The sequence below is a fragment of the Abramis brama genome (genome assembly GCF_963993115.1).
Source record: "Abramis brama genome assembly, chromosome: 23".
Taxonomy (NCBI): Eukaryota; Metazoa; Chordata; class Actinopteri; order Cypriniformes; family Leuciscidae; genus Abramis; species Abramis brama.
The window spans coordinates 8,745,410-8,771,327 of NC_139985.1; the positions used below are offsets into that span (position 1 = coordinate 8,745,410).

The following is a 25,918-nucleotide window of genomic DNA, read 5'->3' on the forward strand; positions in this document are numbered from 1 at the left end:
ATAATCTTTTTTTAATTTTAAATTGGGCCATGGTAGAGTTTCTAAAATAATAAAATAAAATCAATCAATAAACTTTATTAGATACAAATTTAAGTTTATGTATTTATGTAAAAATTGGAACATTTGGAACTCACATGTGAGATTAGTGGGGACTTTAAGGGAAAAATTTGAGACACATATCTGAGATTTGAGTAGAATTGACCCTTCGCAGGGAGCTTGATTGACAGGTGATCTGACCAATCATACTTCGCCATCCGCCATTTTGTCCGACAAAGCAGTCAGGAGAGTTAGTAGATTAACATAGGAGGATTTGAACTTGAAAAACGGAGTGTACTGACGCCTTTCTGTGGTTAAAACAACATTCCTTTTTGTGTTTGTTCATGTTTATTTGAGGCTATAAATTAACTAGAAGGAAGATATGATCGGTTCACGAGCAGCTTTAACTGATGCTCTACAGCGATCTGTCACGGCACATTAAAGAGCAACAAAACGGTATTTATTGTTAAAATTTATTTTAAAAAATGACCAAATTTGAAAGGTGAGACTTTGCTTAATATGTTTAATATCAAACGTAACCGAAAAGTAACCTGCTCTGTCCTGTCTGTCAGCGTGTTGTCAGTCTCCTCTCTGCTCCGCAATGTATTTTTCACTGCATGAGAACATGGTGTGGCATGAGAACGGCGTAGCTTGTCGGACATAGCGACAGTAACTAAGGGGGGCGGGTCTTTGCGAACGGTCAATTCTCCATTTGCTCAATTTGGATAATTTCACTAAGATCTCATTTGTGTATTTGTTGGTTTTGACTGGAGTTGTTTCAGAGAATCTATAGTTTATGGATTGATTGAAAGTCTTGGTTAAAGGAGGAAACAAAGAAAAGTTGTTTTTGCACCAGGAGGAAGGACAGAGTGTGAGATGAGATAAAAGATGAATGGTGAGGGACGGAAGACAGACAGGCAAACAGAAGTGTCGGACACACAGTAAAATGGAGGGAAAAAGTTTGTGTGCATCACATAGAACTAATGGCAGGAGTTGAATGGGAAAGAAATAGGGCTGAAGCCAAGAAGAAAGCTGGGGGAGCTCATTGGTCAAAGTGAAAATATAGAGATAGACAGACCAGTCCTGCCAGAAAGTGAGTGTTTGAGTGAGTGTGAGTGTGTGTAAAGAGAGAAAGACCTTCATCTTCGTGTCTGATTGAGTGAGACAGAATGCAAAGTGACCAAAAAATAAATAAATAGAAATAGAGAGCTGAGAAGAAGAGCATGCAGTACTGACAGGAGAAGAACAGAGAAAGAGACCAAGAGAGAAAGTGGCAGAAAGTATTAAAGAGACTCCAAGGTGGCAGTGGGGCAACAGGGTGGCAGAAGAGAAGATAAGGGGCAATAGGCAGCACTGTGGGGCAGGAAGCGGTGGAGCAAAGGGCACTTACGTGAAGGCAAAGGCTACCAGGGCACCACTAACCACTACAAAGTCCAGAAAGTTCCAGAGGTCACGAAAATATGAGCCCTCATGCAAAACCAAGCCTAACACCACCATCTGAAACACAGAGCACAGGATTAAAGCAAATAGATAAAATGACACACTAAAAAGTCACCGCACAAATCATCTCGTGCACACTTTACCTTGATGAGCATCTCAAAGGTGAACACACCCGTGAATACATAGTCAAAGTAACGCAAAACCTGGAAAAAAGAAAGCAAATGCATTGAAAATGTTTGCCATCAAATACAGTCTATACGAGAACAAAACAACCAACACAAATCACATCAAATCTATTTAAATCTGAGTTTTGTCCAAACTAGCTGTTAGGACTAGCTGTTGGTTGCTCGTGTTGTCCCGCCCACAGTGAAATCTCATTGGTTTAAAACACTGCAGATGTCAAACATCTAAAATATTTCTGATTGCTGGTTGTAGTTTCAATTACTTCATAAAAATTCCTATTAAAAAGATTTATTTGTGAAAGAAGATTTATTTGAAAGCACAGCTTGAGACAATAGCCAAGTTTCCACTGTCGGGCCAGTGTGAGCCAAGGCTTTAAACGGGCCGTGCCGGGCTAAAAGCCCCGGGCCTGTAGCACCGAGCCCAAAACCACACTGCGTTTCCAATGTCAGGCCAGAAGCTCCACTGCGCTTCACTAAAACACCGGGGGTCAACATGCCTCTCTGGAACAACGTCACACAAACCCATCATTTCACCAACAAATGGAAGTTTTATCAGAAAAGTTTTATCAGTTTTATCTGTCTGATTTCTTCAGACATTCATATTTACCATGTTTACTATGGTAATGGTTAGCGTGCATAGTCTTTTGCATCGCATATAAATATTTTTTACCTTATACGCTGATCAGAATCGACATCGGATCACAAACAGAAGGCATTCAAACATGAAAGTGAGTTTTGAGGTAAATGATTTTGAAAGTCTTTAATGCTGATGTTAGCTGGTATATGAAGTCATCTGGCGCTGCCGTCTCCCGGCTCAGGTAAACTTCGCCTCTGTTCGTAACCACTCCTCTAGCCTGAGCTGGCCCGCTTTGGACCAAGGTATTCGTAAAACCCTGGCCGTTGGCCCCGAGGAAGCCCTGACAAAGCCCGAGGAAGCCCCGGAAGTGACAGTGGAAACACGACTGCCCTGGCACGCACTAGCAAGCCCGCTTTAGGCCCGACAGTGGAAACGCGGCTAATTTTAAGATCTCTTCTAAAACTTATAATACATAGATAGCTACCACATAGCTGTATGTTGAACGCCTAAAATTGTTCTGGTTGGTGGTATTTTCAAGTAGGCAGAACATTACTTCTAGAAAGGTTAGAAAGTTTCAACACAAAAAATATTCAGAACATTAGTCTTACATTGTTTCGAGGTGATTCTGGCGATACGGGATCTTCAGCCGCTAATGCAATACTGCTCATAGCGATGACTGACAGAATACACATCTCGAAATAACGTAGCGTCAGTATGTAGTGACAGCATCTCCGGAACCTGAAAACCCACATTGGTTATGATAAGTAAAATTTATTTTGCACACATGCACTTACACACTTGAACACACTTACGGGTTGGTTGTGGATAGAATGAAACAGGAACTGAATGGGGGAATGGGTTTGGGTCCGTCTTCGTCGCCACCATTGTCTTCTTCCTCTTCTTTCTTCTCTCCTTCTTTAGCCGGTTCTGTGTTGGCATTTTTGTTTACTGCACAATGAAGGGAATGTGGGAAGAAAGAAATGCTCAGAAATCTGGTCCGCCAAGACCAAATACATTAACAGTGCCGTAATCATGAACATGCTAAAACTATTTCGAGAGTTGTCATGATTGAACTGCAATTTTTTTTTATAATTGCAATTTCTATATTTAAAAATTATACTTTAAAAAAAAAGATTTTGTGTGCAATTTTGTATATTTCAGCAACCAATCTCAAGCTACATTTAACACATTTGACCGCACTTAAATTCAGTTTTTCTTTTTAAAATCAATGCAATAAAATGTGAACAAAGGTGTATAGATTATTCACCCTCATGTGGTTACAAAACTGTTATAAACTGTTTTTTGCACATACAATGAAAGTCAATGGGGTCAAAACAACACTGGACTATTGATTTGTATTGTATGAATATTAAAAAAACTTATCTAAATATTATTATTTATCAAAATATCTTCTTTTGTGTTTTACAGAAAAAAAGGCATATAGGCTTGGAAAGATATGAGGGTGAGTAAATGATGACAGTATTTTCATTTTTGGTTAAACCATCCTGTTAAAAGTTTAAAAGTTAATCCTCCAAAAGTTTTCTGTAATCACACATGCACATCCCTCACCTTGTAACTTGGCGTTGAGTGAGGGGTAAATCGGGGGCATGTCTATGGCAGTGTGGTCGAGTTTGCTGGGGGTTTTGGTGGAGTCTGTCAGAATGAGACTGCTGTCATGGAGATCCGGTCCACGCAGGTTCAGCAGATTATTAGCCTGCTCTGGGTCACAGTAGGGGTCATAAAGATCAGGATCAGGGTCATGGATGGCCATCTTGCTGCTGTTCCGCAGGTTGTCCAGATCCTCACTGTACTGGCTCTCCGTGTGAGATAGACCTGGCTGAATTGGACGAGCCAACGATAAACTAGCCTCTCTTAAAATAAATAAATAAATAAAAACAAGGGAAGACAGGTTAACAGCTGAAAGAACAGTTATACTGTAATTAGCTGCTTAGATTTAGAAATATTAGTTTATTCTGAGCAGTGTTATTTTAGTATCATTCATATATTATTAAAGTTTTTATTAATATTTTCAAGTCAGTTTTCATTTTAGTCAGTAATTTTGTAATTTTGTTTTGTCATTGTTATTAGTTGTTGTATATATACAGTGCAATGCATAAGTGAATACACCCATGCTAAAGTTGACTGAGATTGGCATGATTTTATTTCAGTTAGCCTAAAAGCTAGTTTGATTTGCATTGAGAGATGATCTTATGGAAAGTACCCCATGCCAATCTCTAGGTATGGTGAAGGCTATGTGATGATGTGGGGCTATTTTAATTCCAAAGGCCAAGGGAACTTTATCAGGATGCATAGTATCCTAAAAAAAAATATAAAAAAATACTTAAAAATAAAAATCTGCCTGCCTCTATGGGAATTTAACATAGGGGTGTACTCACTTATGCACCATGTATTTTAAGGAAGAACATTTATTTATTTACGATACATTATTCATTCACAAAGAAAATTGGTGTCCTTAAAGGTTGGATTTTTCCTAATTTTTTAAATTAAGGCATTAAGTTCAATTTCCAAAATATGATTTTTTATTCCTCTTTTTAGTCAACTTTAGCATGGGTGTATTCACTTATGCATTGCACTGTATATATATATATATATATATATATATATATATATATATATATATATATATATATATGTTTAAATATATGTATCTAAAGTTTTATTTATTATTATTCCTATTTTAGTTTTATTATTGTTCAAAGATTTATTTCAGTCGATTCATTTAGATGATTCTTGTAAATGATTCACTGAACAAAATAATGATTCACTGATTCAGTTCAATTCATCAAGTTCCTGTGCAGTTTCAAACGAACACAGATACACAAATTTAGCACACTCACTTTCTAGCTTGATGCTGTCGACTCCGATCCCTATCCCTCCTTCCATCTCCATCCCCATGGTTTCCATGGCGATGCCTCCTCTGCCTCTTTTCTTGGCCCTCCTCCCCTTCTCCTCCTGTCTCTCCTCTGCTGTGGTGTTCTCTGTGTCTCCTCCCTCTTTCTGCTCCATCTTCATCTCTCCTTCTGTGCTGGTGGTGTCGGGGGCGCCTGTGCTCGCCTGCGCCCTCCACGTCCTCGCCTCCTCTCTGGGCATATTCGCATCCTGCGTCCCCCAGCTCTAGGTGGTGTAGGGACTGGCGGCTGGAGTGGGTGTGGTGGTGGTGGTGGTGATGATGATGACCGTGATGATGGTGGTATCGGGGCTGGTGCTGCAAGTATTCTTCACTCCTCTGCTGGTTCAGCTCCTGGGGGTTTGGTTCACCCGGTCGGGGCTTGTTGGTATTGTTGTTGCGGTTCTCCTGAGGATTAACAACTAGTGGGCGGTCCAAGTGGGTCTTCATGTCAGGACGGTTGCGGTAGTTCATCTAGAGATACAAAAAGTAGATTTGATCAATTAAACATTTTTACTTTCCTAAGAAAAAGAGTGGTAAACATTAAATCAAAATTGACCCATTTACAGTAATATGTTACAAAACCAGTTTTATTGTGAACTGGGAAAGCACCAATATTAGAATAATGCTCAATATGAAATAATTATTTACATGTAATGTTAAAATTCTATATTATTTTGTCTAAATAAGCTATTTTAACTAAATAAGTTAAATAAAACACTAAAATCGATTAACTAAGTTAATCGTTTAAATGCTGCAAATGAATTTAGGGATCACAACATTATAACGTACAGCATGATAAATGGATATTCTGAGATTTGCTAAAGATTACACTTAACTGTGTTTTAATTGGTGTTACTGTTAAAAAGTTATGGGTTGGCAAGAATTGAAGTTTTATTACAATTTAAAATTACTGTTTTCTATTTTAATGTATATTTTTTGCAGTCATTACTCCAGTCTTCAGTGTCACATGATCCTTAAAGGAGTCATGAACTGGATTGTTTTATTATTTTATAATGTTGCCTGGGGTGCCCTTATAATGTTAGTATGATTTTTACATCAAAAATTGTCATAATTTATAAATAAAAGCCATTTTTCCAAGCCTGATTTCAGCCTCAGATTTGAACGCTCTGTTTTAAGGGGCGTGTCTGCTGTGAGACTGCAGTGCAAACGCCCACTGCTGTGATTGGCTGACATGCTTGCATATGAAATAGCTAGTATTACATGAACTCTCTCGAAAACTTTTACTACGTTTTTACTATTACAGCTATCGAGATTAACAAATCGTGAAAAGTATCGTTTAAGGCATTATATTTAAATCTATTCCATCACATGAAAGGTTGCAGCATGATGAGCACTACTGACTGAGCAGATGACAGACAGTCTGTTGGTCGCGTGAATAAAGATCTTATCATTGCAACGCAATTTTTGCACTCACAAATGCTTACACCAAATCACAATGCAAACACGATGTGAATACACAGTAAGAGCTTCGTTGTGTAGTGTAACAGTGTCATTATTTCATCACGAGTTTGGTAAGTGTCCAGATAAGCTCTCGCGGCTCACGCTGCGCTGTTTGATTGACAGCTTGGGCGATTGGAAAGGGATCGTTCTTTGATAGCTTTCTGTATATAATTTAATAACAGTTTAAAAAAGATTATTTTCATAATACTACGAGAAATTATGTGAAGTTGATCGTATAGTCACTGATGCATAAACAGTATTGAACGATTTTAAGAGAAATATCTGAACTTGAATAATTACACAGAAATCACTGATCGCAGATCAGGCATTAGAATACACATGGTTACTTACATGTTGCTGGCAGATCCGTGTCGGGAAATTGTGATTGACTGATTTAATAAAGTTTAACCATGCTGGAATCCGAAGGAAGCTTATGCAGACTGTCTTCTTCCACAAACAGGCACTGCACAATATTTAGTAAACAGCATGTTTATTGCTTGGAAGTAGCTCGATCCGGTTTAGCAATTATCATGTCGTCCTATGTTATTTAGCATGTTTGGGCGAATCGGTGGGCGGGGCTAAACAGGCCGTGTTGAAGTAGGCGTTGATCTTCTTTTGTGGAGGCGGTCTTTTATCCTCTTTGACGTCATAGTTCCCCACTTTGAAAAACGAGTCGTTTGCTGAGCCTGATGTCTATAAAAGCTTTTATTTGACTAACAAGGTAGTTTTCAGTTCTGAAACTTACAGGATATTATTATAGTATGATGATCTCTTATATGTCAAAAGCTCAAGGAAATTTTGATTTCTCAGTTCATCACCCCTTTAAGAAATCATTCAATATGCTGACTTGCTGAAAACAGTTGAGCTGCTTTTTTTGTTGTTGTTGTTGTTGTGGAAACCGTAATCCGTACTTTTTTTTCAGGATTCTTTGATGAATAGAAAGTTCAAAAGAACAGTATTTATTTGAAATGGAATTTTGTAACAATGTTAAAGTCTTTACTGTCATTTAAATCAAATGAAAGTATCCTTGCCGAATAAAAATGTAATAATTGAATAATTGAATGAAACTCTTTCTTTCTTTCTTTCTAAAAACAAAAAAACGTCATCATCACAACATCATCACTCTTTGTTCGGGATCTATGAATTGTCTCTGACCTTCCAGTGATCTTCTGCATCGAGTTCATTGTAAAGTGCCTCTCTGCTGGTCATCAGGTTCTGTCTGCGAATCTCGCTTGTGCGCTGCTCCCACACTGACTTAGAACCTTTTGAGTTCTTCTGCTGCTCTTTACTACAGAGTGAAGAAATAGAGACAGACAGAAACAGAGAATGATTTTAACCAAGCGAGGAAGAAATGGCTAAGTTTTCCTCCCCTAAAGCACCTATGAGCAATGACCCAGGGTGGAAGGAAATGATAGTGTCCCTTAGTCCCCAGCAAGAGAACATGGATGTGGCTCATGAATTCTGTGAAGGGGAGGGGGAGGGGAAGGGGCATACTGAACAATAGCATTGAGCACTGAGACATGTTCAGACAGACAGACTGAGAGAGGAAGGCAGATATGGATCGAAACCAAAACAGCGATACAAGCAGCCCTGTGCTTGCAATGCTGCTGTGGAGGAGACAGTGTGTTATCACAGCCAATGATACCTCAGCCTCAGTGCTACAACACAAGACTGCAGCTACAGCAGCAGGTAACATAAAAAAACACCCATACAAAACATGAGGGAGGCGGAAAGCAAAAGAAAAAGGGATACAGAACAAAAAAATGAGTAAGTAAATAAATAAATACCAGTCCAGTAAACTGTCTGTGGCATCGATACGTTCAGATTTTACTGTAACTCTGAGGAGAGGGGGGTGAAACAAGGAACATAAAAACAACGCTGCCACAACTATCACAGAAAACAGCTGACAAAGCGAACAGACCTCACAGGGTCCCGTTCACTGAAGGTAACTTGTTTGGTTAGTCAAACATGTTTAGGGATGACTTGGCATAAACCAGGAAAATATAAAACTTCTCAAACCTGCTTGCTGGCAGACTAACTATTCCAAATTCCAGGTTTGTGTCAAGCTGTCCTTAAACTTATCTGACTAACCACAGTCAAGTTATTAACATATTTATTTACTAAACAAAAATAAATAGACTAAATGTATATTTTCACTATAAATGTGTAACCATGTCCTAATCAGACACAATAAAGTGACGACAGTAAAATCTCATTGGTCTTAAATCTCCATGTAATGGTGTTAAACATCAAATATGTTCTGCTTGATTGTTTCACGATGTTCAGCATTTTTAATTTCAGTGTGGAAAGACAAATTTTATCACTGGAAACTTGTCGCATCATGCCTGGTTAGGTCATAGTGTAAGTGTTAGTTGATTACAACACACACACATACACGCACACACAAAAAAATGAAAACATTATTGACCATTTTTAGTAACTGAATGAAGAATTTAATGAGGAACCAAACACCTTAGAAAAACCCACGTCACAAACAGATACCACACATACAACGGTAGTTCAACAGCAAATTTAACTCATAATATGTGTTCTGAGGCATGCCTTCAAAAGTCATATGCATTGTCATGGTATTTTTCTTTCTTGGTATTATTTTGGTCTATTTTGGGGGTTTGGCAGCCACTGTTCACTGTCTGCATTACAAACACAAGGAAAAGAGCAGCTTAGGCCTTCTGTAAAATATCTATTTTTTGTGTTCTTTGCAATAAAACAAAGTCATATGGATTTGGAACAACAAAGTTGTAAATGACAAATATTTCCATTTTTGGGTGAACTATCCCTTAACAACAAAAACATAAATGGTCCTAAGGGGGTTTCATACTATATGATCAAGCAAGTCTGCTGGAAAGTGAATTAGAGTGGATTTACTCAAACAAGATGATAAAGTTAAGCTGATAGGGCTAAACTCAGTTAAGCTTTAAGCATTTAAACTAGCTTACGGTACCAGATTAAATTCCTGTGACATAAGACAAGGCCTCTTACAGTAATAAAGTTGAAGTGTACTATATTATGTCAGTTTGTCACATTAATGTGCAAGTGTATTATGACTCATTTGCATATATATGCCTATTCATGGTATTTAAGAGTCATTGAGTGTCAGAGGTGTCTTGTAAGAATTTCACCTTTTGATCATGAATATTTATGAAAAACTGGGTATGGCTTCATTGCTATGGTGTGTGTGTATCTCTGACCAAGCTATTACTTTTGGGCACAACATTGGCAAAATTTGTCCCCTGAATTCTGATTGTTTGATCCACGGCAGTCATTATTTTTGCAATTCACCTTTAAAGGGGGGGTACAATGGTGTTTCATGTATTCAGAGTTGTTTACAGTGTTAAAGAGATGGATTCTCATGCTTAACATGGGCAAAGTTTAAAAAATATATTTTGGACGAATAACGGAGAATTTCTGTGCCGAAAATCTTACTTCCGGGTTGGTACAAGTTTCGGCTGGTTTTTTTCGATCGTGGATCTAATGACGTAGATGAGAGTGGAACTCCTTATATGAGCATTTCTCTCGGAAAAGCTCGCCCGCGCACACGTCGACCAGAGGAGAGCGAGACCGCGCACATCAACGCGCTTCAACAGGAAATCATCGGCAGCCAGCGCTGCATAGGATTTGTTCAAGAATGTCTCCAAAAAAGTGTGTTTTTGGATGTGAGGGAAAGCTTACCGTGTTCAGTTTTCCAAAGAACCCAGTGTTACAGGAACAGTGGATGCAGTTTGTTTTTCCGGGGCAGCAACGGAGTGTACCAAGTGCGGTTGTGTGTTCTGGTCATTTCAGTGATGAATGTTTTATTAACAAGGCCCAGGTCGACGCTGGATTTGCAAATCGTTTGCTATTAAAACGTGGAGCGGTCCCAGTGATAAAAGACCCCATTCATATAAGTACAACTGGATCAGATTTCTGTCTTTTGCTGGAAATCAAGCACTACCGCTTGACTCTATAGCTCCGCCTCCAGGACCTCGGCTTTTTCCGGAGAGAATCGGAAAGCTGTATTTTTCTTTTATAAATATAATAAAACTAAACACTTTTTGGAGATATTAAGGATGCACTACTACTCTATAGGTACTCAAGATTAACATGAGATTAGGTGAAACTGTGCATGTTATGTACCCTTTAAGAAAAGCAGAAGTCAAAAGAAACATACCCATATAGACAGCTAGGCAAATTTGTGTGTGTATCCGGATTTGTAAAGGTGTGGATTTTTAGTGTGTAGAGTAACTCACGCAGAAATAGAGAGGTTGGCAGCAGACAGTGGGCTCACTTCTGCAACTTCTTTTGCTTTCTGGAGAGCAAGCTTTTGTGATGTGGCCTCCTCTTCTTGTTGTTCATCCTAGAATATAAAAAATTAAATTAAAAAAGTTCAGTAGTGACAGCCGCTAACCACTGCATGGCATATAAAAATTAGCTAAATGGTTCTGGGGAGAAATTTACATGAATGGTGAATCTGAGAGAAATTGTGTTTAACCTTAGTTAGTTCCTGAGCATTGGCCAGGTTGTCCACAGCGATAGCCAAGAATACATTCAGTAGTGTGTCTGAGAGGACAGGGTTAAGAAACAACAGACAGTACTTGTGTTTTACAAAGTTTGTCATAGACACGGTGTCACATTTCACTTATCACGTGATGAGAGTAAAGAGAGATGACTGACAAGACGATGACAGATTTGGTGCGTAACAGATCCTGAGCATCATTGACAAATATCTTATCTTGTGACATCCCTAATCCAAAGTTCAGTTACAGATATTCCACTGCAGATGACGCACAGCTTTACTTAGCCCTATCGCCTAACGACTACAGCGTCATTGACTCCCTGTGCCAATGCATTGATGAAGTCAACAGTTGGATGTGCCAAAACCCTCTTCAGCTAAACAAAGACAAAACTGAAGTCACTGCGTTTGGAAACAAAGATGAAGTTCTCAAGGTGAACGCATACCTTGACGCTAGCGGTCTAACAACTAAAAATCAAGTCAGGAATCTCGGAGTGATTCTGGAGTCAGACCTTAGTTTCAGTAGTCATGTCAAAGCAGTAACTAAATCAGCATACTATCATCTGAAAAATATTGCAAGAATTAGATGCTTTGTTTCCAGACAAGAATTAGAGAAACTTGTTCATGCTTTTATCACCAGCAGGGTGGATTATTATAATGGACTCCTCACTGGCCTTCCCAAAAAGACCGTAAAGCAGTTGCAGCTCATACAGAACGCTGCCGCCAGGATTCTGAGCAGAACCAGAAAATATGAACATATCACACCAGTCCTCAGGTCTTTACACTGGCTCCAAGTTACATTTAGGATTGATTTTAAAGTATTATTACTGGTATTTAAATCACTCAATGGCCTAGGACCTCAATACATTGCAGATATGCTCACTGAATATAAACCCAAAAGATCACTCAGATCATTAGGATCACATCAACTAGAAATACTAAGGGTTTACTCTAAGCATGGCGAGTCTGCTTTTAGCTATTATGCCAGCCGCAGCTGGAACCAGCTTCCAGAAGAGTTCAGATGTGCTCCTACAGTAGTCACATTCAAATCCAGACTCAAAACACATCTGTTTAGCTGTGCATTTAATGAATGAGTAGTGCCAGTTCCTTTTATAACTGTTTTAATTTCCGCTGCTTTTATTTTGTGTCTATTTTCTATCCAAAGCTCTATGAATTGAGCTTTATTTTGTGATTATTTTTATTCCACTCTATGTAAAGCATAGAAATGTGATGTGCTATATAAATAAACTTGCCTTGCCTTACAATAACTGCCAATTCATCAGTTCACATCATGTAGGTAGACTTAAAAAAGTCATATAAATATTTATTTCAAATAAATGCTGTTCCAGCACTTTCTACTCACCAAAGATTCCTGAAAAAATTTGATTATGGTAAATAATAAAAGCAGGTTTCAACATTGATAATAATAAGAAATGTTTCTTGAGCACCAAATCAGCATGATTTCTGAAGGATCATGTGACACTGAAGACAAGAGTAATGGCAGCGGAAAATTCAGCTGTCATCACAGATATAAATAACATTTTAAAATATATTAAAATAAATTATAATAATAATTCACAATATTACTGTTTCTACTGTATTTTTTTATCAAATAAATGCATACATGGTGATGACTTTTTTCAAAACATAAAAATGTACCAACCCGTTATGTAAAAACGAAAATGCTTGTGTTCGTATGTGATTAAGAAGGATACAGTTGCCAAAGAGTGTGAGGACAATGAAGAATACGGAGAAGATCATTCCTTTGTCCACCCCTCCCTGAGACTCAATGCCATCATACATCACCACATTCCAATCCTCTCCTGTTAGAATCTATATAAACATATATATATATATACTATATAAACAGGTGCTCTTGAAACACACAAACATGGTCAAATTTATCACATAAAATGTAAGTTCTATTAAGAATAATTAGCTATTTTCTATATCTGTATGTGCCTTAGAATGCTGTATATGTAGGCAGATTGCAAGTTTTTGGAAGCTATTGTCAAGCTAACATAACCTACCTGAAACACTGTCATAATGGCAGCAGGGAAAGTATCAAAGTTTGTGGGAGGAGTGCCTTGCTCAAAGTTAAACCTGGCAAAAAATAGAAAAAAACATCAAATGGACTTTTACAATGATAACATGCTATGCATAATAATTGGTTGTCTGTATATAACTGAGAAACTGATTAAGAGAGTTGGCAGCGAAATGTAGATCTATACTGACTGTCCACCGAACAGCTGCATGCCGAGAAGAGCAAAGACCACGATGAAGAGGAAGAGAAGGAAAAGTAAACTGATAATGGACTTCATGGAGCTCAGAAGAGACACTACCAGATTACGCAAAGACGCCCAGTATCTGAAAAAGAAGAAGGAAGAAGGAAGAAATATAGTAAACACTAAAATTCTAATATCATTTATTCCCCTGACGTTGCTTCAAACTCAAGATCGACAAATTCCAATATTTTCTTCGGACAAATCCATCATATGGCTTTAGAAGATGTGGAATATAGCATTTGATTTGGTGCTTGAAAGCCCCAGTTTCCAATGACTTTCATTGTATGGAAAAGAGCATGATCTCTTTTTGTATTCCATGTTAAAAGAAGTTTGGAGACGTGAGGATGAGAAAACAATTTTTGCTTGAACTATTCCTTTAATCTAAACAAACCCCAACTGAAGACATGAAAAATCAACAGTTTAATCTTGTTCTTGATTCAAATCTCAAGAGGGGGAGACAACACAAAAGCCAACAAAATGACGGGTGATGGGTGACTCAGAGATTGAATGAAAGCAACAGAACGCACTTGGTGACTTTGAAGATCCTAAGCAGTCGGAGAGCTCGTAACACGCTGATTCCAAAGGACCTCCCTGGCTTTACCATGGCCCAGAACACCTCAAATATGCTGCCGACGATGACCTGAAACACGTACACAGTCAAATCCCAAAACAAATAAGGAACACTCTAAGGACTGGCCAACAAGGACTTAAGTCTGCATCTAATGTAGGTCAGCGGCTTGTGAAGGTTAAAAACAGAGGCAGAGATAAAAAAGGGAGAGAAAGTGAGACTTTAAATGGGCCAAGAGAGAAGGGCACTCACCATACAGTCGAAACAGTTGAATGAGGAGTGGAAATAAGGACGCGTCCCCAGTCCATACATCTTAATCAGCATCTCTGAAATAAAGAGGCCTAGGAAAATGAACTCAGCATAATCTGGAGAAAAAGAGAAAGAGAGATAAGACAGAAAGTGGGATAAAAGAAAACAGAGGCGAGTAAGGAGTTTATTGACAGCAAAAGTAGAGGAAACCGAAAACTGTTTGAGGAGTGAAATGAACAATGGGACATAATGCTGGCCAAATTCAAAAACAGCTGCCACTATAACAAATGTACAAACAAACAACTCACAGAGGAAGTCTGACAGTAGCTCGGGCTGATCGTAGTGTACGACGGCCACGCACAGTGTGTTGAGTCCCACCAGGCTGAGGACGGTCCAGTAGAACGCTTGAGTCTTTACAATCTTTCGAATGAAGAAGCGAAGACGGCGCTCTTTCTTGTTAAACGGAGTTCCGTCACCCTTCCCGCTCTTTATGCTCGCACGAGCAAAAGGCGACCCTGAGAACATACGCACATAACATTGTGATAACATTCAGATCACTTCCTCTGTGTTACTAATTAAAGAAACATTCAATAATCATAGTTGCTTTCCTATATGACCTGAATGATTCTTACCAACTGCATCTCCCATGTGGTCCTCTCCTTCTTCTGGATTTAAAAGGTCAGCTTTGTTTTTCTTTAATGTGGGCCTGCGACGAGATCCTGGGCAAAAACACATTGAGGGAGTGTGAATTATTACTGCATTTTAGACATTATAGCATGTTTAAATTCTGTGACTTTGTTTAGCATGCACAAAACAGGAACATTCATACTGTCACCGGGGCCATTGTCATCCTCAGCGAGTATGACCTCCTCTGAAAAAAGAGACAGAGAGAGTATTGAAAAATGTGAAGTTTCCAGTATTTTTAGATGCACTTTCTTTATGCAAAAAAAACAAACAGGTCCAAACCAGTATAAACTAATGGTTACATTCCGCAGATAATTCAGGACATTCATTTATATCTATACATTTGTTTATGTGTTTTATGCACAGACCTGCTTTGCAGATCCATTCCAGATATCCATTGAGTTCTCTCTCTATCTGCTGCTGACGTTTGAGCTTGAGGAACTCGCTCCTGTTCTCCACACGCTCTCTTTCTTTGGCAAACTCGCTGGGGGAAACCAGATAAAATAAAAAGAGACAGACAGAAAGATACCTTTATAGTTAGCAACTTATTAATCGAAAACAAATATAGGAACATTTTATACAAATGATGGATGGATGGAACAATAGATAGAACAACAGACACAATCGAACAATAAATAGGTAGTATGATTGATAAAACAATAGAACAATACACAGATAGAACGACAGATAGACATAGATATAGACATTTAGATGAATAAAAGAACAATCAAAAGACTGATTGATAGATGACACACAAGACAATAGATAGATAGATAGATAGATAGATAGATAGATAGATAGATAGATAGATAGATAGATAGACATTACCCTGAAAGTACACCCAACACCAGATTAAGCATAAAGAAGGATCCTATGATGATGAGGGGAACATAGTACATCCAGTTCCATGAACTCCCTAAGGCATCATTGCTCTGTAATACACAAATATTTATCAAATATTGTCATCTAGATCCAATTTTAAAAAATGGAATCAGTGTTAAATCATTGGCTTTTGCTCTTACGTAATAAAGCATGTCCGTCCAACCCTCCATGGTGATGCACTGGAAAACAGTGAGCACGGCAAAAAGGACATTGTCGAACTGTGTGATGCCATAGTTTGGCCCGATCCAGTATCCCATACACACCGAATGGTCCGGACAGCTTCGAGCACCACAGGGCTGTTCGTCTACAACCTCAACTGAATAATGTAAATGCACAGGTTTTGGTAAAAGGCATACAAATCAAAGGTCAACTGATTTTCTTTTGTCTTTTAGGAAAAGCTCACATGTGACATTGTCGTAGCATGTTTGGTGGAATTTGCCCATGTAGAACTCCAGGCCAATAATGGCAAACATAAGGATGGCCACAAATAAGAGCACGCCAATTTGCAAAAGTGGAATCATGGCCTTCATGATGGACTTCAGCACCACCTGCAGGCCTGGAGAGTAATGACATTATTGCATGTTGCACAAAGAGCTCTGTCAGACATTGATCAATGCAGACAGAAAGAACACTCACTTGGAATTCCTGACACCAATTTTAGTGGCCTCAACACTCTGACTGCTCGCAATGTCCGCAGGTCTAATTCTGACCCCACGGAGGACAGGATACTGGAAGACAGAAGAAAAAAAAAGAGAGAGAGGAGGCAGAAAAATAAACAGTTAATGCCTGCTCATTAAACCTAACAGCTTTAATCTACTTTCTGCTCTTTCATTCGGATTCAGTCATCGGTTTATCAGGATGTTTTTTTTGTTGTTTTTTTTTAATTACGACTTCTTCACATCTCTTTCAAAGGAAGTTTTGTCATATTATCTCATTTATGGGGAGAAATTTGGACCCAAACAATAGTATGGTCACATGCATACACACTAACCTGAGAAGAGGTCAATAGCAGGTAAATAATTGATCACACACTACTCTGTTCTCACATCACACACTGGTCTGATCATCTGATCTTTAAAGGCCCACTGAAGTGCCTTGAAATGCGCAGCATTATTCAATGTGTTGATGTCATTTCTACTGAAACAGGGCGACAGGGCTGGACATACTGAACAGCTCCTCCCCTTTTTTAAAATAGCCAATAGCGTTTAGTTTATATCAGAGCGGTTCAGCTCGGTAAAGCCGCAGTTTCCTCCTAATCTCTATCCGTTTCTCCTCCTAATCTCCTCCATACCTCTTTAAAATATAGCATTCTGTGCAGAATTCAGATGGGTCTGATACATTTTCTGGTATGCGCTGACTCGCGCATATGATCCGCTCTTTGCTATAGTGTCTCTGGACTGGAGCAGACTGTGTGCGCACTGCGGTGATTCGATTAACCCTAATGTGAAACTATACTTAATTTGCCCCAATGGAAAGCATACTTAGACTGTCTGAATAGTTCCCTTTCCATATTGTGCACTATGTGCCATTCACCATTTAGAAAATAGTAAATGTGTGAACAATTGACTGATTTTCGTAGCAGCTTCAGCATCTATTTAAAACGTAGGGGGCGGGACGCTTTAGATTCTAGAGAACATTTGATTGGACAGAAAATCTGATGAGAAGCTGAAGTGCAGAGTGATGTCATGAAAATCATAACTGTAAGGCTAACATATTCATACTAAAAGCCAAAAAACTAAAATGTTGATTTCTTGGTGACTTTAAGTGTGTGTGTGTGCGCGCGCACACAGTGGGGTGCAGTGATTCTTCATTTGTGGGACACTATTGGCCTGTTGGATGGGAAATGTTTCGGAATCCATTTTAATATTGTTTTTATTTAAGAATTGTCAATATATTTGAAAATTTAGATGAAAAAGTGTTCTCAGTATTGAGAAATGCATACAAATGGGTTGAAAATTATAGAAAAATGATATCTGTAGTCAAAAGAAAAAGTTATAGTTGAGCAATGACACTGAATTCAGGATTTTCTTGCTCTTTTTCCAACACATTTTCACTCCCTTCTGCTGTCGCCTGTATATGCAGCGATGCCAATGTTGCTAAGAGCTCATTCATAAGTGGTTATGATCTAGAGCGCCAGCCACTGGGCTCAGTCAATAGGCCTTTAACTGCTCTACAATCACATGCAGCAAACACCTACGTAAGCTTAAAGAAAAGAGAGAGAATGGTTGGATGGATGGACTTAAGCGAGACTGGACAGAATGCAGCAAACTTGTCTCCTGACTCATTCTCTAATGTCTTCTGCTTTTTCAGCTCTTTCTGTTAAGCCTTTTCATCGGCAAGAACATTGTGACTAATTCAATCAATGATCTGAATCATATTAGTTATTTTGTGATGTCACATGGTGCAATAATGTTTTGAGAATGAGGATGAGATGGCGCCAACCCTATATAATAAGCGTATAGGATCTGTCTAGAATATTCACAACCAAACCTAAATTGAAAACATGATCACAGATCAGCAGGCTGTGCCCTCTTTGAGCAAACCCAACTGAGATATTTGGATGAAACAGTCAGTAATTCATTTACATATATCTGCTGTCTCACGTAACAAATAACACCTATTTATGACCCATCTCGTGTGATTAAATAAGCCTGAGACAGACGCAAATCTACATTCAACACTTAAAGAACGGATCTGAGATCAGGACTAAAGTGCTTTGGCTGCTGATATAAGATCAGTTTACACTTTATTTTTGTGGAACAGTGAATACTTAGATGCGGGAAGGAATAAACTGCCTCCCGGTCAGGCGGTGAAGAACACTTTATGTACAGTAAGTGCAGTCGGAATAACAGAGCACCGCTGACAGCGCTCATATCCTACTACACACTAAAAGGCCTGTGGTATTTTTGATGGAAGAGTGGACTGACGTGTATGTGTGTGTTAGTGTGTGCAAGTCTGAGACAGATGGAGAGAGGAAAAAGTGTGTATATGTGCAAAAGTTTGAAAAGAAAGGCTGTAGCCCCTGCTCTCGGGTTAGAGTAGAAGAGCGGGCCTGTCCAAATCTATTTGGCTGATAAGAACTCTCTGTTGTGAGCTGTCAAAGAAAGTGCCTTTCATAGGATGTTATTTTGAACACAACACTAACTGGCCAATACTGAAATAGGGACAATTTAGGATTGAAAAATATATATGAACATATGCGAGTATATAGTGGTTGGCCATGGAAAAACATGATTCTAGGGTATTGTGGGTGTGATTGCTAATATGTTCTGAGTGGTTTTTAGCACATTGCTATTTGATTGCTAGGTGGATGCTTATTGGCCCAGTCAAAAAAGCCAATGACAACCCAGTGATATACGAGCCAGCTAGCTGTAAATGTCAGTTTATCTAACTTAAAGTAACTTACTCAGCAAGATTACCTTTAAACTGTAGCTCTGAATAACTAGTTAAAGCATCCGTAGTGGCAGCACTAAGAATGCAACAAACTAGCATTCAAGTTCACTTCAGTGTTATTTTAGTATCATTAGGATACTATTATAGTTTTTGGAAAAATTCTTTGGATAAAATCTCATTTTAATTTCAGTCAATGTTTTATTGTGACATTTTTATTCGTTTTTTAAAATATATACAGTATGTTTATATAGTTTTTATTCATTTTTTTTAATTCGTTTTTTTAGTACAACTATAATAACCCTGGTTCACGTATTTGAGAATCGCAAATAAACTAAACTTTATTTGAATATTCATTCAGAAAGTTACATTTGGTAAAGTTAAACACATAAACTTTAGTTATTTGCTTTCATTCGATTACACTTGTGCTCACCTTACAGAACATGTGACCGTGTCCTTCTTACCCAGAATTATTCTACAATATTTATATATATATTTAACATGTTAAACTGAAAAAAAGTATTGTTAACGTTGATAAGCACTAGTATATATATATATATATATATATATATATATATATATATATATATATATATACGTATATATAGTTTTTTTTAAATAAAGTAAAATTCCACTTCTTTACAATCAGTTATGTGCATTTCCCAATATTTAATATTGAAAATGTGTCTGAAAAAGTATTGTACAATATTAAGAAATGCACATAAAATTGTTTAAATTATATCTGTAGTCAATAAACAATGAAACAAAACTTGTTTCTTACCCAGAATTATTCTTATATGTTCATTAAATTAGTAAAGTAAATTAGTTACGATACTTTGCAGCCTTTAGCCGCTGCCTACAGTGCTCTGGATCCTTCAACCTGGAAGCAACTCACTCCCGTTAAACGTTTACTCTTTGAGTTCTTGAACCCAGGAACCATACAAGTCAACACCATTATGACAAAAAGTTTGCTAAGAAGTATTTGCTACTAAAGCAATGTGGTATTTGACTCTGCTCAAGCCTCAAGCATATCCATATCAGACTGGTGGGGGTGGCCGTAAAGTGCAAAATGCCCAGTGCATTATGGGTGTTGAGGTTTCCCTACCGATTTGGCAAAAGGGAAGACAATAGCCTGTTATCTCTGTTTTCTCTAGTTTGGTAGCACCGATTTCAACATTTTCTTCACATTTCTACTGTATAGGCAGCCAAGTTTTATTGAAAGAACACTTCTCACAGTGTTATATGAGGTAGTCACTGCCCTCTCTCTCTCTCAAGACCAGTGGGAGGGTCCTGTGAAGGGAATAAAGTGTGATTTGGGACACACTGGTGAGAAAAGATTGAAAGACACACAGTTAGCCCTGAGAATGACAGAGCAACAGAGAGAGAGGTAAAGAGAAAGAGAAAGCCTCCCCCAGGGAGAGGACGATGACAAGGTGAGATGGAGGAAGGGAGTGAGGGATTCACAGGAGCGTCAAGGCCTTCGTCTGCTGGGGAAAACCTGACAATCAATCAGAGCACACACACTGAAGAAAGGACTTTCTCTTTTTTACTTTTTCTCCCAACACCAGTTTATCACTCCTTCTCTCCTCTATTGCACTGTAGGTGTTGTGTTTGTAACGTAACTTAAAAAAATTAAAGCACCCTTGAAAGACATATCACAACCCACATGAAAAATTATTGACAGGAAGGATTTTCTGATTTGGAGAAAGGGCGTGGCTATGTCTGGTAGAAGTTAGTGAAATGGCAAATATTGTTTACAGTCTATTTGTGTATGATAATACATATTACGTTCATATGTGTATGCTTTAAGAATGTTTCTAAGAATAGATTCTGTGTTGTCTTGCTCATTTACTTTAAAAAAAAAATGAAGATGTGGATGACGATCGTGGAAGTCTCTCTCCAACATCACGCCACCAGGTCTCTCCCCATTCACGGCATCACCATAGCAACCGGCGATTCCTCTTTTACGGAGTCTCCACGGTTACCAGCCTTCTCTCATTCATAACCGTTGCCACGGCAACGGGCCCTCTGTCATTGATGGAATCTCGGTATTGCCGCGGCAACCAGGCCAGGAGTGAGAGATAAAGTGTCCCCTTTCGATTGATCTCCCTTCCCTCCCCCTTTTATATGGTGAGAATTCACTGACTGACCACAGTGTCATACTTATCTGCAGTTTAACCGTTGACTACATAAAGTCCACCTCATTAGCACGTCCTCTACATGTTGCCGGCACCAGAAAACAGCTGGTTCCTGCAACAAAACGGCGCAGGAATCCTCCAGCTTTTCGTTCGTGCTGAATGTAGGTCATCCTGATATGCAGCCGAACTCTACATTATTCAATGCTGTACACTCAGGCCGGGGCATCTGGGAATACAGTGCATTTGTGCGGTATGTGAGGGTGTTTGTTTGGGGAGTGCGACAAGGATCTGGTATCACAATCTATTTTCTTGCACCAAAGTTTGTAAAATAGGCCTCTTGTTAGTGGTGGAATAGGTTTCTTCTTTAACTTCTCATATCGGGCATCTGTGTGAGAGTGTGATCTGATCAGCATGGCGACAGACTGCTGGAAGAGTCCATTTTCACCACTGGGAAGATGATATAACTTAATTCCTTAAAAATTATCAACCGTTCCTAAATGGTATTCTCCTCCTCCTTGACTTAGCTTTCTTTCTTATAGTCTCTTAGTCAGTGATAATACTGATATCCCTGTTATTATTGCTCACACTTAAGGCTATGGATTTAGATTAGCCCTTCACTCTTAGCATTACACCTGGGTGCGTAACTTGACCTGCACTATTTGTGCTACAGACATGAATGATAGCCACGATCATGTTGCTTAACCATTTTGTTACCAGTGTCAGACATTAACCAAGCTTTTGAGCAAAGTTACAAAAATGCCCCAGAAATTTAAAATGTGGGGGCAAAATTGTTGCCCCTTATGTGCATTAGTCTACTTTTTTTTATTTAGGAAACTTTTTTTTTTTAGGAAATTAAAAAATGTATTGCGCAAGGATGCATTCAACTTATCAAAAGTGATAGTACATATGTATGGATTGAAATGTAATCTATTATAATTATTTCTATTTAAAATAAATTCTGCTCCTTTAAACTTTCTATTTAAAGAATCCTGAAAGATGGTTTCCACTATGGGTGTCAAGATTCCTCGATTAAATTCAAGTACTGTTGCAACTGTTATCATTTATATATACAGTATATATATATGGAGTGTGTGATATATATATATATATATATATATATATATATATATATATATATATATATATAGGCTATATATATATATATATATATATGCATATCAAACTCCATCTCTGCATATGCTGTGAGTTTGGTTTGCTTATAACTTTCATCTGAGAATGCAATGTGCACTATTTCGTCAGATTTGCAAGGTAAATCATTTATAAACCTACGCCAGCACAGGAGAATATCGTGTTTCTAAAAATGCTAACTGTTCATCGCGATTTCAAAATAAAAGTTCAAACCCTCGCTCTGAGTTTGCATGTTTTGCTGTCTACATGTTCTTGTTCAAGAAATTACAGTGGCTGTAGCATTTCTATCATAAATAAATGGCCAAATATTAAAGATTAAGTGAACATTTGAATTAAATGTATATATATATATAAAAAGTCATTTTATAGGCTTAGGTCTTTGCTTAGGTCTGTTTTTATTACCACAAAAAAAGTTATCTGATTAATCGGCAGAATAATCGACGATTACTTGATTACCAAAATAAACGTTAGTGACAGCGCTAGTTTCCACAAAAATTTAAGCAGCAGCAACACAATTGTTTTCAACATTGATAATAATAATAATAAAAAATGTTACTTGAGCAACCAATCAGCATAGTAGGATGATTTCTGAAGGATCATGTGACACTGAAGACTGGAGTAATGATGCTGATTCCATCCATTTATTCCATCACAGGAAAAAATAGCATTTTAAAATATATTAAAGGGGCTATATGCTTCTTTCTGAAATTTAAACTCGCGACTGACACCTGTGGCCAAAAAACGGAACTGCTCTTCCTTTCTGCTCGCTCTCGTACGTGCACACTTCACAAGTCATCCGCTGCAAAGAAGTCAACATTATGTTTACAGAGGTAAGAACAGTCAAATACATATATTGTTTGAGAAACTAAGTTTGTTTGCTGACTAGCGGTGGTGGCAGAGTGATCTGAAACGTTTAACATGAACGCGCTTGACGTCACATCCGCAGACAGCGCGCAAAAAATCCGACCCGAAAGAAAATAGGAAAAATAGGATACAGGCTTATAGGTGCACCCACTGTGAGCTGACAAGGTGTCAGTATGCTCATCAGGAGATGTTTGAGTCATACATGGTCAAATAAAAAGGCTATTGTTACGTTTATTTTGGGGAAACAGTTGCATATAGCCCCTTTAAGAAAACAGATAATTTAAATTGTAATAATAGTTCCATATTACTGTTTTTACTGTATTTTTGATTAAATAATGCAGCCTTGGTGACAATAAGAGACTTCATTCATAAACATAAATAAAATAATACAGACCCCAAACTTTGTGTATTTTATATTACTTGCACAAATATTATAATATTTTAAGCATAATATTCTATATTTAGAAACTATATATAAAAATGATTTTGATGGACTTATTCAATTGAAGTACTTGAGATTAATGGGAAAACGTTATGCGTTAATACATAGTTAGAGAGTAAATATCTGAATCTTAGGGGCAAATTAATAATTCAATTTTTGTTAAATTCTGGCACTGGTTGTTACTTTAGGCATTCATACAGTACATTGTAAAACCTTATTTTCCAAAGTTTCCAAGATTACTGGAGAAAATACTTTCAATTACAATACAATTTCAGTGTTACTTGCCATTTCTTTGTAATTATTTATGAACTTCACTAGCAATTTCTGAGAGAAAATCCTACATCAAAATTTTTAAGTGTACCCTCAGATTTTCTCCTGGCAGACAATATATCCTTAAATATCCATTAGACCTATACTGAAGGGGCGACCAAGTAAAATCTAAGGACTAGAATATATATACATATATTTTTGCTCCTGATGATCTCAACACAGCTGATGGTCACTCCCTCCCCCTCCTCTCATCCTCTCCGCTCATTGTTACCAAGCACCCGCGTTTTCTCTGCATTCTCACATTCCCCCTACCTCTCCCTTACCGCCCTCCTTTTTCCACGAATGCTTTTTCCCTATTAGTCCCCCTCTTGCACTGTTACATTTGTGATGAAAGAAAAATGAGGGAGAGAGAAACATGGAAAACCTCTTTCACCCTTTACAACTACATAACACACTGATGCAGTCTCTCTCTATTACACACACACACACACACACATGCTCTCTCCGTCTATTACTGAGAGCCTTACTTTCTCTCTCTGGCTTTCTGTTGTTGTCCTTCCCACCTGTCCTTATGTGGCAACCAGCATGTGTGTGGCCGTCTCAAGGACAAGAGAAAGAGCAACTTCACCAGCACACACAAGCAGAAGGTGTATGTTAATGTGTGCAACATGACGTGTGTGTGGTGAGAGAGAGAGAGAAAGAGAGATAGAGGGAGGTTTTCTACCTGTGTGGATATTGTACCACTGCCATCATTTCCATTATCATTATTGCTCTGCAGTCATTTAGAGAAAGACATCCTTCCCTTCACCTCCATATAGGGCTTAACCACACACTCACCCTGGAACACACTTATTCTAACATCAACACACACTCACGCACAAACACACTCCACTCAAAGTGCATCTATTCCTGAAACATGCTTTTAACCTGGTGTCCGGTCGGCGCAACGGTACCGTTACCACAGACATAACTTCCTGGACATGTTCTTAAAAAAGACTATGTAGACACAAGCGCACAAGTTCACACTGTCTTTTGGGGAAAAAAATTGTTTATGATATTAGCGAGAAGACAGGAAATGATGCAGAGAAGTGGAAGAATCAGGGTTAGGGTAAGAGGCAAGCCAGATTCAAAATCATGTAAATAAAACAGATTATTGTTTGTTGCATGTATTACGAGAAAATACTACTTTCTATATATATATATATATATATATATGTTTGAACATATTTTACTTCCACAAACTGACATCCCCCTTCAATATTATGGAGGCAAACGTTTTATCTTTGAAATAACATGCACAATTAAGCATAATGCTTAATGTAACGCACTTTGATGGGTTTTTGAGTGAGTACACTCACAAAATGGTGACAGTGTGGACTGGATCAAATAGAAACTGGACTAATTGCACACAAACTACAAATAAATGTAGTCTTTTTTTTACAAATGTTGTCTTTTTTTATCAAATGTGCCAGAATGCCGCTCCATGTTGTTCAATCCAATTTAACTGCTCATCTTGGTCCATATTAATGTTTAAATGTTCCTCTCCTCCATAATTTTAAAATAAGAGACTGTATGTGAGTGTAGACACAGGGAGACGGCAAACCAAAGAGTGTGAGAGAGAACGATAAAGTGAGAAAAGCAGAGAGAGTGGTGTCTTCTCTGGCCTTCCACGGTTCTCTCTTATTACATAACATTGCTATGGAAACAGCTGCACATGGCAGTGCTAAGGTGTGTCCAGAAACTGAGAAATCTTCTACAGGCTAAACCATGGTGTTATTCTCTTGGTCTCGCTCACTCTCTTGCTCTTTTCCTTTCTGTCTCTCTTCGCTGTGTGTGCCAGTAGTGAAGTCACAGATTGGCACAGAGCAGGCAGCCAATAG

General features: G+C 38.2%; 1 protein-coding gene across 1 annotated transcript in view; it reads right to left on the reverse strand.

The window, feature by feature from the left end:
- The window catches only part of cacna1ab (calcium channel, voltage-dependent, P/Q type, alpha 1A subunit, b), a 140,318-nt gene that overhangs the window by 49,473 nt on the left and 64,927 nt on the right, over window positions 1-25,918 (reverse strand). The window contains exons 6-28 of the mRNA XM_084101344.1: window positions 16,422-16,513; window positions 16,189-16,341; window positions 15,926-16,101; window positions 15,732-15,835; window positions 15,272-15,387; window positions 15,049-15,090; window positions 14,852-14,938; window positions 14,528-14,734; window positions 14,223-14,335; window positions 13,930-14,042; window positions 13,353-13,484; window positions 13,148-13,220; window positions 12,833-12,950; window positions 11,097-11,164; window positions 10,855-10,961; window positions 8,395-8,445; window positions 7,763-7,895; window positions 5,094-5,617; window positions 3,805-4,106; window positions 3,048-3,183; window positions 2,844-2,973; window positions 1,620-1,679; window positions 1,427-1,533 (exon numbers count right to left, since the gene is read on the reverse strand). Coding sequence (XP_083957470.1) covers window positions 1,427-1,533; window positions 1,620-1,679; window positions 2,844-2,973; window positions 3,048-3,183; window positions 3,805-4,106; window positions 5,094-5,617; window positions 7,763-7,895; window positions 8,395-8,445; window positions 10,855-10,961; window positions 11,097-11,164; window positions 12,833-12,950; window positions 13,148-13,220; window positions 13,353-13,484; window positions 13,930-14,042; window positions 14,223-14,335; window positions 14,528-14,734; window positions 14,852-14,938; window positions 15,049-15,090; window positions 15,272-15,387; window positions 15,732-15,835; window positions 15,926-16,101; window positions 16,189-16,341; window positions 16,422-16,513 — 3,144 coding nt within the window. The remainder of the gene's footprint in view (window positions 1-1,426; window positions 1,534-1,619; window positions 1,680-2,843; window positions 2,974-3,047; window positions 3,184-3,804; window positions 4,107-5,093; window positions 5,618-7,762; window positions 7,896-8,394; window positions 8,446-10,854; window positions 10,962-11,096; window positions 11,165-12,832; window positions 12,951-13,147; window positions 13,221-13,352; window positions 13,485-13,929; window positions 14,043-14,222; window positions 14,336-14,527; window positions 14,735-14,851; window positions 14,939-15,048; window positions 15,091-15,271; window positions 15,388-15,731; window positions 15,836-15,925; window positions 16,102-16,188; window positions 16,342-16,421; window positions 16,514-25,918) is intronic.